The following is a 20,423-nucleotide window of genomic DNA, read 5'->3' as shown; positions in this document are numbered from 1 at the left end:
GGGTCAGCCCCCAAAGATATTGAGGTTAAGCCACACGCACAGTTACAATCCACTCTCTTCAAGACCCACCCAGTGGATTCTCTATCAGGGGAGGATATCCTCCAGGGTCCAAGGCATTAGGTGCATCAGCCACCAAGTGCATTCAAAAGAGCCAGCGGGACACTTGATTGGTGTTCCAACATAAACTGAAGCACTTGTACAGTAAAATGGATCTGATGCAGAACACACTTTTCCTTTGGTAAACCCACAATCCAGAAACGAATACATGAAACAGCAACTATGTGTGGCCCCCTCCTTTCTGTTGCTGGGGGGGGAGGGGTCCCCTTTATTCCTTTCTGAAATTTTAGGGCTTCTAACAGCTATACCAACTGTCTGCACAATGGACGCTGCCTCCAATTTAGAGTTCCTTGTAAACAGTGCCTGAGTAATGGTGTAGCTCTGGTTGGATCCTTTCTTTCACTTCTCTCTCTTTGTTACTGGTTAGCTATCTCCTTGAGATTCTAGTGTAACCGGCTGGGTGTAAGCTTATAAGTAAGCACCTTGTGGATGCCATTATTTCTCCTCTCTCCTGCTTCCTCTGGATAACTGGATAAGTATCCTCACCTTCTCCAAGATTTCTGCCCATGTGGTCACTGACTCTCTCAGGCTGAGTATTGGAATCTGTGGGAGGGAGCGCTAGGGAGTGCTCCCGATTCCGGGGGATGTGTGCCCATGGACCATGATGCAACTGCAGAGAGGAGCTCCGTGGAAGCGCCGCAGCAGGCAAGATATATACCCCAGCATGGGAGGAGCAGGCTGACCACGTCTTAACTTCTGCCGAACCTGCATGCACCGGTAGAGACCCAACAACACAATGCTGGTCTCTGGGGTAGCCCTCCGGCCACTCGATAGCCCTTTCGGACCTGCCACTGGGTAGCGGCAGATGCGGCAGGATGGACAGAGGTCGAGGACAGGCGATGATACTGAAGCTTGGAACAAGACGAGACCTCAGCCTTAGACTAGGCTGATTGCTTGAAGAAGGTGAGGAAGCTCGGAGGCTCATATGAAAGAAGCACGTGGAGCTTGGGACTTCAGACGAGACGAGGACGTGTGATGGTATGGAACTCAGACAGAAGATGCTCAGACATAGGTAAAGATCAGAAGTGGATTCTGGAGTCAGGTGAGGATTCCGGATACTCCGATGAGGATTTGGAACTTGGAAAGACTCAGGCGAGGATAAGGACTCGGGATACTCAGACAAAGACAGAGGCTTAAGAACTAGGAGAAATCCGGGCAGTGCTCGAAGACAGATCCTTCCGGAAGAGGGCTCCAGCCACAAACTCGGACAACAGATAGAAACGGGTTTACTCCCAGGAAGGTCAGCTGAAGACAAAGATCGGGGTGAGCAAACTGAACCTGGAGCTTGAGGATGGGACAGTACTTCAGGATCAGAACCGGACAAAGGACAACAGATGCAAGAATTGGAACATCAGGGTTGGAATGTAGGACATCAGTTATGAATGGACACCGGTTCCTCGGGACATCAGGACATCTATGGCATCTGGACATCAGAGAATTTCTAGAGAGGAGACCACGGGGATGACCGGAACATGACAGATGAAGACATCAGAAGCCAGACTTCTAGACATCTGAAGACAAGGGGACGTCAGGACATCCAGAGATGGGGAGACGTCAGGACATGGGGACATCTGAAGACAAGAGGACGGGATCCGACGAGAGACCAGAACATGGAATGAAGACTACGGAGGTTCAGGAACCATGGATGAAGTCAGAGGACCAACGAAGAACAGAGTGCCTTGAAGAAGTGAAGAAGGATCATAGAGGACTCCTGGAATGAAGAGCTGGAACTGACGATCCAGGAGAGGTTCGACTCCATGACCAACTCCTTGTGAAGACTGACTGAAGGCTGAGCCCTTTTGTAGGGCTGAAGAGGAAACTCCTCGGTGACACTACAAGGAGGAGCCAGAAGGACTGGCCCTTTATAGGCCTGAAGAGGCACGGCCCACATCTAAGGAAGAAGGCAGGACCTCGGACAGTGGCCATGCTATGAAGAGGAGCTGAAGCAGGCCGGAGGCATCTGAGGCGGCTCCTGCATAAAGAGAGAAGACTGAAGATGATGGCGACTTCCAGGTCACATGAAGAGGAGCTCCGGCGCAGCCTCCAGGCCGCGCCAGAGCTCCCGGACAATGGCGGCCTCCGGGCCACGGAAGAGGAGCTTCAAGGTGACCTCCAGGCTGCTGAAGAGAAGAGGACGGCAGCTCCCAGGCCGCGTGGAAGGCCCGGTGGTTGCCTCCAGACCACGAAGAGGAATGTGGTGGCGCTCGACGACGGCCTCCGGGCCGTGAAGATGGCAGCAGCTCCCAGGCCGCAAGAAATGGCGTCGGATGGCTGGTGTCGGCGGCGGCCGGCCCACCGCATAGAAGGGGATAGTCTGTGGTCTCCAGGCCACGTGAAAGGAGGAGTGGTCAGTGGTGTTCATGGCAGCGACGGCAGCAGTGGCCTCTGGGCTACGCTGCAAAGGTGAGAGACTGCTTGTGAGATTAGCTCACAAGCAGAATCGTAACACTGAGTGAATCAGATGGGGAAATAAAAAAAAATCTCTGAAGCAAAAACTTGAAAGGAAGGGTGAAGAAATTTTCCTACAACTGAAGATCCAAAATAAAGATTCTTCTGTCACCTCCAAAGGTAAAATCATTCAGTCTCTTAAATATCCACAAATCCATGTCCCACTGAAATGGGTCTAGAAGTTTTTCAGGAAAAAGGGAATTGGGGGGGGGGGGGGGAAAAACCACTCCTCTCCCTTAGACTTTCAACTCAGGTAGTGGTTCTCAACCAATGTGTCGGGACACACCGGTGTGGCACCAAAAATGTGACATAGCAAGCCTCTGCTTTCTATAACAGCCTCATGTGTTTGCTGCTTGAAGAGAGGGCAGAGTAAGGAGCTGGAACTCAAAATTCCTCATCACCGCTCCCTGTTGCTGCATTTTCTTCAATCCTGGAATATAGTGGAAAAACTGCTAAGTATTTAAGTCAAAAAATATATTTGAAAAAAATATATATATGAGAGCAGTGGTAGTTTCATATATGTGCTGTTTTCGCTTGATTTTGGTACCATATAGGTTACCCAGGGTTATTCACCAAAAATTATTTTTGAATGACTTTTTTTTTATAAAGAAATTTGTAACTTTCAAATTCTTATATCAAATCGCCATTCAATACAACTATATTATGTTCAACATTTCTAGATTGAATCGCTCATAGTCTTAAAGCAAACCACCGTGCTTTATCTACTTAGCTTATAGCGTCCACGCTTGTTAAAGTCCTGACTTGGCCAGGTTTCGGAGAAACTCCTTAAGAACATAAGAAATTGCCATGCTGGGTCAGACCAAGGGTCCATCAAGCCCAGCATCCTGTTTCCAACAGAGGCCAAAACCAGGCCACAAGAACCTGGCAATTACCCAAACACTAAGAAGATCCCATGCTTCTGATGCAATCAATAGCAGTGGCTATTCCCTAAGTAAAATTGATTAATAGCCATTAATGGACTTCTCCTCCAAGAACTTATCCAAGCCTTTTTTGAGCCCAGCTACACTAACTGCACTAATCACATCCTCTGGCAACAAATTCCAGAGCTTTATTGTGCGTTGAGTGAAAAAGAATTTTCTCCGATTGGTCTTAAATGTGCTACTTGCTAACTTCATGGAATGTCCCCTAGTCCTTCTATTATTCGAAAGTGAAAATAACCGAGTCACATCTACTTGTTCAAGACCTCTGTCGTCTCTTCTCCAAGCTGAACAGCCCTAACCTCTTCAGCCTTTCCTCATAGGGAAGCTGTTCCATCCCCTTTATCATTTTGGTTGCCCTTCTCTGTACCTTCTCCATCGCAACTATATCTTTTTTGAGATGCGGCGACCAGAATTGTACACAGTATTCAAGGTGTGGTCTCACCATGGAGCGATTATAGAGGCATTATGACATTTTCCGTTCTATTAACCATTCCCTTCCTAATAATTCCTAACATTCTATTTGCTTTTTTGACTGCTGCAGCACACTGAGCCGACGATTTTAAAGTATTATCCACTATGATGCCTAGATCTTTTTCCTGGGTGGTAGCTCCTAATATGGAACCCAACATCATGTAACTACAGCAATGGTTATTTTTCCCTATATGCAACACCTTGCACTTGTCCACATTAAATTTCATCTGCCATTTGGATGCCCAATCTTCAAGTCTTGCAAGGTCCTCCTGTAATGTATCACAGTCTGCTTGTGATTTAACTACTCTGAATAATTTTGTATCATCCGCAAATTTGATAACCTCACTAGTCGTATTCCTTTCCAGATCATTTATATATATATTGAAAAGCACCGGTCCCAGTACAGATCCCTGAGGCACTCCACTGTTTACCCTTTTCCACTGAGAAAATTGACCATTTAATCCTACTCTCTGTTTCCTGTCTTTTAACCAGCTTGTAATCCACGAAAGGACATCGCCTCCTATCCCATGACATTTTAGTTTTCGTAGAAGCCTCTCATGAGGGACTTTATCAAATGCCTTCTGAAAATCCAAATACACTACATCTACCGGTTCACCATTATCCACATGTTTATTAACCCCTTCAAAAAAATGAAGCAGATTTGTTAGGCAAGTATTCCCTTGGGTAAATCCATGTTGACTATGTTCCATTAAATCATGTCTTTCTATATGCTCTACGATTTTGATCTTGAGAATAGTTTCCACTATTTTTCCCGGCACTGAAGTCAGGCTCACTGGTCTATAGTTACCCGGATCGCCCCTGGAGCCTTTTTTAAATATTGAGGTTACATTGGCCACCCTCCAGTCTTCAGGTACAATGGATGATTTTAATGATAGGTTACAAATTTTAACTAATAGACCAGAAATTTCATTTTTTAGTTTCTTCAGAACCCTAGGATGCATACCATCCGGTCCAGGTGATTTGCTACTCTTTAGTTTGTCAATCTGGTCTACTACATCTTCCAGGTTCACAGTGATTTTGTTCAGTTCGTCTGACTCATCACCCCTGAAAACCATCTCCGGAACTGGTATCTCCCCAACATCCTCATTAGTAAACACGGAGGCAAAGAATTCATTTAGTCTTTCTGCAATGGCCTTATCTTCCCTAAGAGCCCCTTTAACCCCTCTATCATCTAATGGTCCATCTGGGTCCATCTGGTCCATCTGGGGAACAAGCTTGAATATGTTCTTCTTATGGTTGTATCAAATTTAAACATCGCAATCCTAGGCAACAGTGGTTTGCTATAAGACTATGAGTGATTTAATCTAGAAATGTTGAACATAATATAGTTGTATTGAATGGCGATTTATTTAAGAATTTGAAAGTTACAAATTTCTTTAAAAAAAAAAAAAAGTCATTCAAAACCTTTTTGTTGTGGCACTGCAAATTTTAAAAAGTTATGCTAGACGGTGGTTTGATAATGATTATATTTTGAATAATGCTGGGTAACCTATATGGTACCAAAAACAGCATATGTATGAAACTACCACCGCTCTCTTATATATATTTTTTCAAATATATTTTTTGACTTAAATATTTAGCAGTTTTTCCATTATATTCCAAGGTTGTTGGTGGCTATATTGATTTTTATATTCTTTGGTGTTTCCTGCCAATCCACCAATCCAAGCCAGAAATGTTGCAGGCATGCTGTATCCCACCGCACCTCCCCCTCCCCCATGCTTCTTGAAGTTTGTTTTTCTCTGTATGCTTGTTCATAATTTATTGTCTTTTATTCTGCATTAGATAAGAGTCAGTCTGCATGTTTGACAGAGGTGAAGGATTCTGCTAACTAGGATGTAGCTTCTGTGTAGGGATCTATAACAGTCTGGCTTGCGTTGTTTTTCCAATAGTAAGTGTACTGTGTTCTATATTTGCAGTCTTGCTTTTCATAGGTAAGGTTGTTGCTGTTCAAGTCCTTGGTGTTAGTACTCTTATGGTATGGCTGGTATGCTATATAATTTCTAAATGTCTTTTTAGCAGGTTTTCAAGTTATTTCACAAAGTGGCTGGCAGGGAAGGGATTCTGAACTTCTATTACTGAGGGGATATTAGGATTTGAATATATTTTTGTTTGGTGAGTTGAAAGGGGAAATTTCCTAAATCTGCTCTGTATAAACTCCAGAAGAGGTCAGAACTTTCTGAGGTTGATAGTAAAAGGCATGAGAGTTTATCTGTATTGAAAAACTGTGTGCTACATATGCATATCGGTCCCAGATTTCTCACTGATGCAGTAAGCAAAGATTAAAATGTTTGTGGAAAAAAAATAACATTTAATAATAATTTATAAGCAGTTATTGAAATTTTAAAAAATTACCTTTTACCTGCATCATTTTCAACAATAAAATATCTAGGATTTTTTTTTTTTTTAGTATATCTGTTAGATGTAGCGTGTAATGTGTCATGCACATGCGCATCATCTGTCAGGTGTGTCATGATGGGGAAAAAAGGTTGAGAACCACTGCTCTAAGGGTCTCTGTCTTCTGTAGACACAGGAAGCAACCATTGAGCAGCCTCACAGGGAGGTGCTATGGTGTGGATGATAAAGATCCTCTCTCCTTCTCTAAATGTGCAGCCTTTCTAGAAGGCCACACCTTTGAAAGGTTCTCATTTCATTTTGGGGCTATTTTTTTCTTTTTTTTTTTGTTTTTTTTCCATTTAAAATGAAATAAACAACAAAATGAAATGACAAAAAAAAAAAAGAAAGAAAGATATATGAAATGAAAAATGTCACCTTCACAAGGCAAGGAATGCACCACTAAGGAATTTGATGCAGGGCTGTTGTTATGTGGCAGGAAAAGGAAGATATGGGGAAGTGTGGAGAGGCATATGGCAGGGAGAGAATGTGGCAGTGAAGATTTTTTCCTCTCGAGATGAACAGTCGTGGTTTCGAGAAACAGAAATTTATAACACAGTGCTGCTGAGACATGAGAATATTCTGGGTAAGTAGCAACCGCCAATTCAATAAATAGTTTTTTTCTTGAAATTACTGAAGGTTTACAAATGTGGTAATTATTCTGTCACTGAGCGACTCCTTTAAAAAAAAAAAAACCCAAAAAAAAAACCAAACAGATCAGACATGGAGCAGAAATAACAATTAAAAATGTATGCGGTTCCTGTTCCACCAGCTTCTAGAACTCTGGGGCACATTTAGGATCAGTGGGGCAAATAGATACCCCTCGAAGGGGGGTGGGAGGGGAGAAAGTCTTTTAAGGCCCTTGGGATGTTTGGAGGTTTCCTCATACCTTCCAGCAAAAATAACACAGCGCCACACTATCTGGTGTGTTTTAAGAAAACAAAAACAACCTTTGCTGGAGTATGGAGGCAGATGAACAAAGATCAAAACTCCTCTGCATCGGATCACAGGCAAGTTTACTCCCTGGAGGAGCGATAGAATATTGCCAGATTCATTCCTTCCCTTAATTCAACCATACACAGGGACACCCTAATCCTCACAAAAGGGGTCTCGCAATGGAAGTCTCCAAAACTGGATTAAAAGAGCAAAAATCAATTAGAAGTAGGACTGATTGACAAGCTGACCCACAAAAACGGAAAAACAGACAGTTCTTCTGGGATAAGTCAGAAAAATAAGTAACAGGAGACAAGAGAGCTCCTGCCTTCAGGAAATCCAAGTAAAACATTCCACGCCTTACAACATTGCCTGGTGGTCAAAAAGGCTAAAGCTACACCATCTTAGTCTCCCACATGGGGGAGTAAAATCCACCCTCTGCTTACTAAGTCTCTCTCTGAACCTCTCCAGCAAGTTAGCACATTCCTTTGGTAAGGAAACCAAGGGTTACTTACCTTCATTTAGAAGGTTAGGAATTATTCCGAAAGGAATAGAGAATAAAACTGTGAATATCATAATTGCTTGGAATGGATCCATGGTGCAAGCACATCTTCGCTCTCATAGGCAGCTCTAGTTGCTCCATCCCAAGAAAAGATACTAGAGAAGGACAACAAAAAATGATAAAAGAGATAGAATAGCTTCCTGACGAAGAAAGACTCAACAGATTAAGCTCTTTAGCTTGGAGAAACCTGAGAGGGGATACAAAAGATTTTTTTTATAAAATCGCAAGTTAATAGGCAACAGTTATGTACCCTTTCAGAGATAGTACTAGGACTGGGGGGGGTGGAAACACTTCATGAAACTAACTAATAACAGATTTAAATTAAGCACTTTTTCAGTCAACGCTCAATTAAGCTGTGGAATTTGTCAAGGCTAATGCAATAGCTGGATAGAAAGATCTGGACAGGTCCAATAACAAATTAGCTAGATAGACTTGGAGATTGCCACCTCTTCTGGGTGAGAGCAACATGGAATGGATTTTCCCATTGGGAACCTGCCGGCTACTTCCAAGTGACCTGCACTGGCCATGGTGGGAGACAGGGTGCTGGGCTGGATGGGATCATTGTTCTGACCCAGCCTGGCACTTCTTATGGAGGATTTATTTATATATTTACAACTTCTTAATATTCCGCACTCTTACCAAAGTATTGCAACATACTAAGATCTAAAGCAACATACCATACCATAAAAACAAATTAAAATACAGTACAATATAGGACATCGTCTAAAAGTTTCTTTAAACAAGTGAGCTTTGAATGCTTTCCTAAAGCTTTTATAATCACTCACTAAGCGCATGTCGGAGGAGATATTGTTAAATAACGTTGGTGCAATATGGCAAAAGACTCCCCTAGAGGTCTGCTAAAAGGGCAATGGTTGTGTGAGTGTGGTGGATCCTAATGCAGTGAGGCTCTCCGTGTAGCATTCACTGACAGAGCAAGTACTTTATACACCTGTTCGTTTTATTTGACATAGAAATGTTTTCCGTAAAGCGACATGATGAATATTTTCTGTGCTTCTTTCTAGGCTTTATTGCTTCCGACATGACGTCGAGGAACTCCAGCACCCAGCTGTGGCTCATCACACATTATCACGAGAGCGGCTCTCTATATGAATACCTTCAGAGGACCACAGTGGATCCTGAGGGGTGCCTTTGGCTGGCACTCTCCATCATCTGTGGCCTCGTGCACCTTCATGTTGAGATTTTTGGAACTCAGGGGAAACCCGCCATAGCACACCGGGATCTGAAGAGCAGGAATATCTTGGTTAAGAAGAATAAACAGTGCTGCATCGCAGATCTGGGTGAGAATGGGCCTCATTGGAAGTGTTTTAAGTATTACTTATTAAATATACTGGGCTCTTGGAGGGCAATTTTCAAAGTAATGTTTATGGGTTAAACAGCATTTTATCTGCAGAAATGGGACTGCCGAAAGTCAGTCCTACACACACACACACACAATATACACTTCCCCGCAGGTAAAAGTACTCACACTGTCAACTCTGAGACTACTTTTATCTGTGACAAAAAAAGGGGGGGGGGGCAGGGTTAGATCAGGGAAGGGAAGGTAGGCACAGGGCTTTCATTTTGCAAGCCCCGTGTGATTTTCCACACGTGCACGTGGCTTCAAAGCGGTTGCACATGTAGGAGGATGCTAAGTACCTGTCGTGTGCCGCTGGTCTGATTTGTCAGAAAGAAAGCCTGTGGGGTGTTTCCCTGGGAAAATCTAGCTTGTGAGCCTTCAAACCCCTGCAACCATTCCTAACTGGCCCCCACCCCCTTTATGCTGCTAGAGTGTGTGGGATATAAATCTCGGTCTTTCAGAATTTTGCTGACAAATTTGAGGTTCTGCTAATAGTGCTGGGCTCTTCCGCTCTCTTGCAGGTCTAGCAGTGATGCATTCTCAGACCAGCGATTACTTAGATATTGGAAACAACCCTCGAGTTGGCACCAAACGATACATGGCGCCTGAAGTCTTGGATGAAACAATCCGCACCGACTCATTTGAATCTTACAAGCAGACAGATGTCTGGGCATTCGGCCTGGTGCTGTGGGAAATTGCCAGAAGAACGGTCATTAACGGTAAGAAATTGCCAATGTACTGCAATCACATCAACCGCTAGATGATGCTATGGCAATCATATACACTGGCCCTACACTTTTTCATGTGCGTGTGTACGTACTTATTTTGCTCTTGGATTCCAGCTTGTAATAAATTCATTCTAAAGTATGAATGCAATATTTTTTAAAACAATAATTAAATCAGCGGTTAGAACCAATAAAAATGATCGAGCCTTTATTTTTATCATTCAGATTTTATTTTTGCTTATTTCACTCTTGAATCAGATTAACCAACTACTGAGCCCCCCCCCCCCCTTCCCCCCACCAACCTGTTATTCTGGATCTGGTGTACTCGTGTGCTGTTTGTCATCAGACACAAGTGCTACTAACCAGGGACAGCTGCAGAGAATCTGCTGCTTGAGGCGAGCGATGAGAATGGCATTCCCCCAGCCCCACCCCACCTCACCCCGCCAGGGTCAAATATTACAGCAGGCCCTAAACACCAATACACTTCCTATTAGGAAAACAGAACAAGCCAGGCTACTATAGATCCCTACACAAACTTCACACTAGCAGGATATCTCACCTCAGTCACACATTTATTTGCCTATTTATTTATTTACTTTGAAACTTTGTAGTCCACTAATACAAAAATCTTAGTGAATAACAATAAACGCACATAATAAAATCAGCAAAAAGCAAAACAATCAACAAAATCTCTAAAAGTACAAAACACAAACAAATTAAATGTTACAAAAAATTACAAAGGCAGATTCCAAACAATAGGTAAAGCAACATAAGAAACCCACAATAAATCTGCAATGAATTTACCAAACACACACATGCAGAACACATACAGACTCTCTCCCAATACAGAATAAAGAGATTATAAAATATAAACAAACATGTAGACAAATACTGAACTGGAAAGCACAAGCCAAACTATGGGGGTCATTTATCAAAATGCTATAAGGCGTTTTTGCAGGCGTTAAGGGCTTATCGCCGTTAATGCATGCGATTGCACCATAACGTATGGTGCGATGCAAATCAGAAAAAGAGGAGGGATTAGGGGCGGGAGTGGGCTGGGTTAACCATTTTGCAAAGTCCTATCGCACGGCTTTAATGCTGATTTTAGCTATATCTTTTTCAGTAGTGTTACGCCATGCTTCATTGCATTTTGTGATGTGCTCCCAGAGCACCAGCTGAGAGAGAGAGAAACAAACACTAGCCATAATGTCCTCACCCAAGATACGTATTTATATCTCTATGGGAGGCCCACCTAGTAACTCGAGGTGAGGTTTAGGTATAAGTATAGGGGCTTAGGGGCCACTTTGACATTCAAAGTGAGACATACGAACAGCTCTCTTGTGAAGATTTGATGACCCTCGGAGTGAGGAAACTCACTCGAAGATGAGATTTGGCAATGTTTTATTACCATAAAATATGCCCCTTTTCTAGCACAGGTGATATTTAGTGCATTTTGATAAATACAGGCCTATATGAAGTGCAACAATGGCAAAATAGAAATTCCATTCCTCATAAAACATCAAACAAAAAATATAAAACAATCATAACAGTAAAACCATATTAATAAAAAGAATAAATGTTTCAAAACAGCTTATGAATAGAACATCCAGTAATTAAATTTCATATAAAAACATTTCCCAAACACCAATAAAATATTTCATACTAGCAATCACATTAAATAGTATCCAATAATTAAAACTAGTAAGAATAAAATATTCCTGCTTTCCATTCTTGGGAACTTTTGATTTCCGGTCACCCTGAGATTTCTGTGAGGGGAACAGGGGAGAGCGAGGTAATTTTCTCCTTCCTCTCTCTCTCACACAAGTTCTTTCATGATTATACATACACTCACATACACATAGATGCTCTATCTCATACTTTCACATGCTCTTACCCATACACCCGCTCTCACACTTGCTCTTTTATACACACAACATATGCCCTCTCATACATACACATGCTCTCAGGCACATGCATAGATGGTGTCTCTCACACACTCGCAGATGCTCTCACATATACAGATGCTCTCGCCTACATATACATACTTTCACCCATACACATGCTCACACAGGCACATGCTCTCATACACACATGCGTGCAAACACACCCACACCCACCCAGAGATACTATCTCATACATACACATACTGATGCTCTCTCTCATGCAAACCAATGCTCTATCACATACACACCCATACATGCTGTCCATCAGGCTCAATCTCCCCTTTCAGTTGTGGCAATAAGAGGGATGAGCTCAGCAGGCAGTTGGGGGCCTCTTCTTTCCTCCTGCCGCTGGCGCTCCACCGGCAGCCACAAAGTCTTTTCTTTTCCTCTTGCCCAGGCTTGGCCCTCACAGGTAGGGGAGTGGGGACTGTGGCGGACGAAATAAAAAGAAGAGGGCTGCCAGTAGACCCCATCTCATTGGTAGCAAAGACAAGAAGAGGCCTGTGTATGATGTGACCTTGACCTGGAGGGAGCCCGTTCAGCTGCTGCTCCTTCTCCTGTGCCGGTATTAAAAAATCACGGGGCTAGCGCTTCCTTTATGCCGATCTTCCTCCTGCTCCGATTGTATCACGCATGGGCATCTTCTTGCCTTCACTGCCAGTGGGATGGGGTCTACTGGTGGCGCTTGAGGCCTGCTTTCTTCCTCCTACCACTGATAGTTATGAAGCCTCTCCTCTTCCTCCTGCTGCTGGCAGCGAGCAGGGTCTTCTCCTATTTGTTCGCTGGCAGGGGGTTGGAACCCCACTGACGTTTAGCTAAATATGTATCAGGAGGCAGGGGATCATAAGAACATGCCATACTGGGTCAGACCAAGGGTCCATCAAGCCCAGCATCCTGTTTCCAACAGTGTCCAATCCAGGCCATAAGAACCTGGCAAGTACCCAAAAACTAAGCCTATTTCATGTTACCATTGCTAGTAATAGCTGTGGCTATTTTCTAAGTCAACTCAATTAATAGCAGGTAATGGACTTCTCCCCCAAGAACTTATCCAATCCTTTTTTAAACCCAGCTACACTAACTGCACTAACCACATCCTCTGGCAAAAAATTCTAGAGTTTAATTGTGCATTGAGTGAAAAAGAACTCTCTCCGATTAGTTTTAAATGTGCTACTTGATAACTTCATGGAGTGCTCCCTCTATTATCCGAAAGAGTAAATAACCTATTCACATCTACCTATTCTAGACCTCTCATGATTTTAAAACACCTCTATCATATCCCCCAGCTGTCTCTTCTCCAAGCTGAACAGCCCTAACCTCTTCAGCCTTTCCTCATAGGGGAGCTGTTCCATTCCCTTTATCATTTTGGTCGCCCTTCTCTGTACCTTCTCCATCGCAACTATATCTTTCTTGAGATGCGGCGACCAGAATTTTACACAGTAATCAAGGTGCACAATTCTGGTCGCCGCATCCTATGAGGAAAAGCTAAAGAGGTTAGGGCTGTTCAGCTTGGAGAAGAGACGGCTGAGGGGGGGATATGATAGAGGTGAGCAGCCACTGAGCATTTTGGAGGGCACTTTTTGTTACTCCAAAAATTTTACCGCCTGAAACGGCACCTCACCCTACCTCGTTATAGAACCGCCCCTGCTACTAACACGTTTAGCATTTATTTGTATTTTTAAATATATCAAAGAGTGACCTTGAAGAGGGGATTTAAAAAAAAAAAAAAAGAGTATGACCTCAATAAGAAGTCTGCATCTTTTAGACAAATGTAAAAATTATGAGAAAATATTACAGTAGATGTCAATAGATAAGGACTATTTGGCCTACACAGCCTGCCCAGTTGCCCATTTACATTACTCTAGAAATATTTCCCAGCTGTCAGCCATATAAGCTTGAGTGCTTGCAGGATATTGTTCCTTCTTCTGCAGCTGAGAAATGAGCCAAGTCAGCTTACAACCCATTCTACTTCAAACTTTCTCCCCCCTCCGCAGCTGTCTCTCTGCATATTCCCACCATCATTCTCCACGGAAGCCTTTCTTCTGATAGCCTCTCAGTACCAGATTCCTGTGTGACGTGAAAAGAGAAGCTGCCACTAAGATGGTCAAACTGCACAACAATGTTTATCCCCTGGTGCACGCATCTGTCTTTTTGTTCTGTACTGATGATGGGTGCTGCCAGTGCTGTGGACTGCCAAGACCATACTGCATGAGGCCAGGAGACTCCGACAGGCCTAGGAAGCAGGAGAGAAAGCAGACATCCCAGGGTTTCCCCAGAAGATCCTGGAGACTTATGATGTTAGTCTCTTTTTTTTTTCTTCTCTCCCTCTGATTTATGCAGAAATTTGTGGCTCTCTTTATAGTCTCTCTTATTGTCATCCATGGTTGTTATCCAGCCGTCAAATTCTGGACTTCTAATGAGGCTTATTCTATCCCAGGGCAGGCAACTCCAGTCCTCAAGTGCCACAAGCCAGTTGGATTTTCAAGATATCCACACTTGAATATTCATAAGATGCATTTGTATGCTCTATCTCCATTACTCATAAATGTATCGTAGGCATATTCATTCTGGATATCCTGACCAGCTTGTGGCACTCAAGGACTGAAGTTCCCTGCCCATACTTTATACAATCACTCATCTTAAAGTCAGCCATCCTGAAGTCCTGATCCTTGTCCTAACATAACATGATTCACCACACTGGGTCAGACCAAAGGTCCATCAAGCCCAGTATTGGAAACAGTAGCTTGTCCAGGTCACACATGGCTGGTAGGATCCCAAAATGTTGATAGATTCTGAGATTTATCCTAGGGATAAGCAGTGGATTTCCCTATTTCCACCTTAATAATTTATGGACTTTTCCTCCAGAAACTTGACCAAACCTTTTTTAAACCCAGCTATACTAACAGCTTTTACCACATCTTTTGTCAACTGATTACAGAGTTTAATTATGCAATGAGTAAAAATATATTTCTCCTATTTGTCTTAAATGTATTACCTAATAACTTCATCGTGTGGCTCGTAGTCTTTGTACTTTTTGAAAAAGTAAACAATCATTTCGCGTTTACCCATTCCACTCCACTCATTAATTTATAGATCTCTATCATATCTCCCCTCAGCCATCTCTTCTCTAAGCTGAAGCTACCTAACCTCTTTAGCCTTTCCTAATATGGGAATCATTCTATCCCCTTTATCATTTTGGTCACACTCTTTTATTTTTATCTTTTCTAATTCCACTTTATTTTTTTGAAATGCAATGACCAGAATTGCGCACAATATTTAAGGTGCAGACTCACCGTGGAGTGATACAGAGGTTTTAAGATGTTCTCTCTTTTATTCTCTATTCCTTCCCTAATAATTCCTAGCATTCTATTTGCTTTCTTGAGTGCCACCACACACTGAACAGAGGATTTTAACATAGTATCCACGATAATGCTGGGATCTTTTTTCTGGGCAGTGACTCCCAGTTGGAACCTTGCACCATTTAGCTATTATTGAGTTACTCTTCGCTACGTGCATCACTTTGCACTTGTCCACATTAGATATCATCTGCCATTTGGATGCCCAGTCTCTGTCACACAAGGTCCTCCTGCAATTTCTCACTACCCTCTTCTGATTCAACAACTTTGAATAATTTTGTATCATCAGCAAATTTGATCAGCTCACTCGTTGTTCCCATCTCTAGGTCATTTATAAATATGTTAAAAGCAGCAGCCCCAGTACAGATCCCTAGGGCACACAACTATTCACCTTTCTCCATTGAAAAAATTGACCATTTAGTCCTACTCTCTGTGTTCTATCTTTTAACCAGTTCTCCATCCACAATAGAACATTTACTTCCTCTCCTCAAGATCCTCTCATAAGATACTTCAGCAAACGCTTTCTGAAAATCCAGATATATCAATGGTATCAACTGGCTAAATATTATCCATAGGTTTATTCACGCCTTCAAAAAAATGTAGCAGATTGGTGAGGCAAGGCTTCCCTTGGCTAAATCCATGTTGGCTTTGTCTCATTAAAGTATGACTATCTATATGTTCAGCAATTTTGTTCTTTATCATAGTTTCAATCATTTTTCCAGCACCGATGTCAGGCTCATGATCTGTAGTTTCCTGGGTCATCCCTGGAACCCTTTTTAAAAATTGGGGTTATATTGGCCACCCTCCAATCTTCAGGTACTGTAGCTGATGTTAATAATAGTTTACAGATTACTAATAGCAGAGCTGCAATTTCATTTTTTAGTTCTTCCAACACTCCGGGATGTGTACCATCCAGTCCAAGTGATTATTCAGTTCAGCTCTGAGTTTAAAATTGAACCACATTATACAGTGATCACTAGACCTTAAATTGTCTGTGTTATGTTTTTGAACAAAGAGTCCAGAGAGATTTAGCCAACTAGGAAACAAATTTATATTTTAAATAAAGTAAGCAGGGCTATTGCTTAATATAGATTGCCATGTGATCCAATGTAATAAGACCTAGTGCCAGTTTCTGGTATCATGACAGCAGTCAATAGCTTATTATTCAAGAAGAACATTTAAATTTATACAGAGATGACCCATGAACTTACAAGACAACTTAAGTCCCTTCTTCCGATCCCACCACCAAGTCTTCCTCCTCCGTTGCTGGAAGACATCCATTTCAGTGGTTAAGTATTAACCAACAAAAAGCTGTGATTCATTTCCCTCTAGTAACATTCACTATACCACAAAGTATGTGTGACAAATGAGTTCAGAGAAATTGTCTCATCTGTGTAGGAGAATGTATGTGCATTCTCAAATTGTGGTTTTTTGAAATTGCTGCTTTTGGATCATATGCAGGAACATAAGAAATGCCATACTGAGTCAGACCAAAGGTCCATCTAGCCTAGCATCCTGTCTCCAGCAGCGGTCATTCCAGGTCACAAGTACCCAGCAAGATGCCAAAGAGTGGATCTATACTTATTGTTCATAACTAGGGATAAGCAGTGGCTTTCCAAAGTCTACATGGTTAATAATGGTTTATGGACTTTTTCCTCCAGCAATCCATCTAAACCCTTTCTAAACCCATCTATGTAATTGCATTCATTACATCCTCTGGCAATAAATTCCACAGTTTAATTGTGCACCGAGTGAAAACAATACTTTCTCTGGTTTGTCTTAAATATACAACCTATTAATTAAATTTGATATTTCTTTTTTTTTCTTTATATTCCACCTTTTGACACTTCAAAGCAGATTTCATTTAGGTACTGTATGTATTTCCCTATCCCCAGAGGGCTTACAATCTTGGAGGATAAACTTTCAAACAACTCTGCACGGCCATATATACGCGCGTATATGGCCAGGCAGAGATCTACTACAGTATTTTATAACCTGTGTACATCAGGTATGCGTAGGTTATAAAATACGCATAAGCCTACCCCTTCCAACATATGCGTGCATTTTTGGTTGTGTGCAAATTCCTGCAATGCATTTAAAGCATGCACCTTTCCTACCTATTTTATAAACATACACGCATATATTTTATATGCGAAAAAAAATATATAACTTGCTCTTGTAAAACCCTGATTTAAACGCAGAAGTTGATATATTTTAAAGCATGCATCTATAATTGAAATCACTAGTTTGACAATGTCTCCCCCAGTTCACCCACTCCTTCTATAGGTCTTTGACACCCTCCTAGTTCTTCACCTGAATTCTCCCCAGATCTCCCACCCAACTAAGAGCAGACGGTCTGATATCAATTGCGCAAGATAATTAGCAAGATTGCACGAATAAGTCGCCTAATGAATTTGCATGACTCTCTTACAAAATAGCAATTTACATGCATTCCTCTTGGCCTTGCCTCAGAATGCCACTACACTGTCGCTTTTTTGCACAGGTAATTGTGCGCATGAAACAAAAAATAAGGGGTAGATTTTCAAAGGGGTACATGCGTACCCCCCCCCCGAAAACCTACCCCAAACCCCCCCTGCGCGCGCCGAGCCTATTTTGCATAGGCTCGGCGGTGCGTGCAAGCCCCGGGACGCGCGTAAGTCCCGGGGCTTGCAAAAAGGGGCAGTCGGGGGCTGGTCAGGGATCAGGGCGTGTCCGGGGGTGTGGCCGAGTGCCCCGATACAGCGGCCTGTGTCGGGGCCTGCCGCACCGGCGCGCGTAAGTTACTACTGCCCGGAGGCAGTAGTAACTTCTCCGATAAAGGTAGGGGGGGTCTAGATAGGGCCGGGGGGGGGGGGGTGGGTTAGGTAGGGGAAGGGAAGGTGCGGGGGGGTAGAAAGAAAGTTCCCTCCGAGGCCGCTCTGATTTCGGAGCGGCCTCGGAGGGAACGGGCAGCGCGCGCAGGGCTCGGCGCATGCAAGTTGCACAAATGTGCACCCCCTTGCGCGCGCCGACCCCGGATTTTATAAGATACACGCGGCTACGTGCGTATCTTATAAAATCCAGCGTATATTTTTAAAATCTACCTCTAAGTGTGTTTTTTTGTTTACAAAATAGCATATATAAACTCCTTACGCACATTTATTCTATTTTCATGCATGTAACTCCTTTGAGGATTCACTCTGAAGTTTGTACATGAGGCAATGTACATCCCTTGCACAATCACAAGAGATATCAGTGGAATTTGAATGCTGGCTTCCCTGGTTTGTAGCCTGCTGCTCTAACCACTAGGCTACTCCTAGGCCTAGTACTACTTGTTCCCTGTTTACCTGTTCCATCCCACTCAAGACCTCTATCATACCTCCTTTCAGCTGTCTTTTCTCCAGGCGGAAGTGCCCTAATTTGTTTAGTCTTTCCTTATTGGGAAACCATTCCATCTCCTTTATTATTTTGTTCACTCTTCTCCTTACCTTTTCAAGTTCCACTATATCTTTTTTGAGATGGGACAATCAGAATTGTACAAACTCAAAATGCAGTCCCACCATGGATCGATACAGAGGCATTATATCATCCTGTTTTATTTTACATTCCTTTCCTAATAATACCTAATACTCTATTTGTTTTTGTGACTACCACTGCACATCCACTGCCATCCAGCACACCCTACAGATGGGGTAGAGGAGGGTCTCATTGCATGCAATGAGGTCTGCCAACATGGACATGTCCCCCATTGAAAAGTTGTGTTTTCTGGCAGGGGCCTATATCTTGCAATGAGCCTGACCTTGAGAAAGCAGAAGTGTGCACATGCGAAACAGTATGCACATACTTTCATGTGCTTAAAATATAGACATGTGCTTTGGGGACATGCAAATTATAAAATGCTTTCCTAAATTACCCCCATACTCAGATATGGGGCAACATAGACATGTTTGAAAGTTGGGCTCTATGTGCATCACTTTGCACGTGTCCACATTAAATTTCTTCTGCCATTTTAACACCCAATACTCCAGCATTTTAAGATCATCTTACAATTCCTCACAATCAACTTGTGATCTAATGACTTTGAATAATTTTGTGTCACCTAAGAATTTGGTCACCTCAATGTTCAGTCCCTTTTCAATATAATTTGTAGTTGGTATAACAGTGTCGCATTGGTTATCCTCCTCCTACAAGGTCTCTGAGATGCCTGCTTGTCTACATCTTTGTTCAGGTCCATACGTTCCAACTCTTTAATCTTATTTTTTTAATCTTCTGGCATTCTCACATACAAAATTCAAAGTACAGGAAGTCCTCATCCTTATGGTATCTAACTTGCAATGTCCTTGACTTACATTGTTGAACGTGTACTCTCTGCTCTGGACCACTGACAGAGGTTTCACTTTGCAATACGGCTTGAGGCCCTGGTGGCAATGGGGTGCCAATGTCAGCGATCAGTGCCCCGCTGGAAAAAGCTCGCTTCTCACACTGCAATCGCTACTCAGCTGCTGCCTGCCTGCCGGTTCTGCACTCACTGTGTTCAAAGATTCAGGACACCTCACTTTCAAGCTGCTTCTGATGAGGCAAAGTGACTAGAATCAAGGACATGTTACTTACAACTGCAGACCTGCTAGCACAAAATTCCTTCATATTTATTCTTTAGTCAGTCATTTATTTAGCACTGAAGTTGGAGATTTTCTGGTTTCATTTCTTCTCTGAAGAAGTGTTGCCTTCTTACAGGACTTGAAGGTCAAGAGAAAAAAGGTGACTGGTACATTGCAAGGAGGATGAGTTCCAGAGGAAGAAAATGGCAAATGGAAAGGCAGAGGGAGGAATGATCTGAGGAACCAGTGTCTCCTGTTAAAATGCTAGCATTTGGGCAAACCAATCTGTCCTATGAAAATTGCAAGCATTTGTCTTAGCCTAGCAGTTATTTTGGTGAAAACTGAGAAATCTGGTCTTGGTACCAGAACCAATCCCCTATGTGTAACATTGTTTCCTATAGGAAAAGTGGCTTTGACTTAAGTTGTTTTGACTTAAGACACAATTTTCAGGAACCAATTGTGACTTATGTCCGAGGACTTCCTGTATGTTTTTTAATTGTATTCAAAGCCCACCAAGCAGTTAAAATTGGTAGTTTGGAATTATTTATCTCTATCTGCTCTTTATTTAAATGCACCTGGGTTAC

At 42.6% G+C, this 20,423-nt stretch overlaps 1 protein-coding gene across 2 annotated transcripts in view; it reads left to right on the top strand.

The window, feature by feature from the left end:
* ACVRL1 (activin A receptor like type 1) overlaps positions 1–20,423 on the top strand; it is a 96,668-nt gene that overhangs the window by 51,133 nt on the left and 25,112 nt on the right. The window contains exons 6-8 of one of the 2 annotated variants that reach the window (XM_029594527.1): positions 6,829–6,975; positions 8,907–9,182; positions 9,763–9,960. In XM_029594527.1, coding sequence (XP_029450387.1) covers positions 6,829–6,975; positions 8,907–9,182; positions 9,763–9,960 — 621 coding nt within the window. The remainder of the gene's footprint in view (positions 1–6,828; positions 6,976–8,906; positions 9,183–9,762; positions 9,961–20,423) is intronic. The other variant, XM_029594528.1, reaches the window with a different exon arrangement.

The sequence above is a fragment of the Rhinatrema bivittatum genome, chromosome 3 (genome assembly GCF_901001135.1).
Source record: "Rhinatrema bivittatum chromosome 3, aRhiBiv1.1, whole genome shotgun sequence".
NCBI lineage: Eukaryota > Metazoa > Chordata > Amphibia > Gymnophiona > Rhinatrematidae > Rhinatrema > Rhinatrema bivittatum.
The sequence above is the reverse complement of the archived record's forward strand: the minus strand, read 5'-3'. Positions and strand labels throughout refer to the sequence as shown.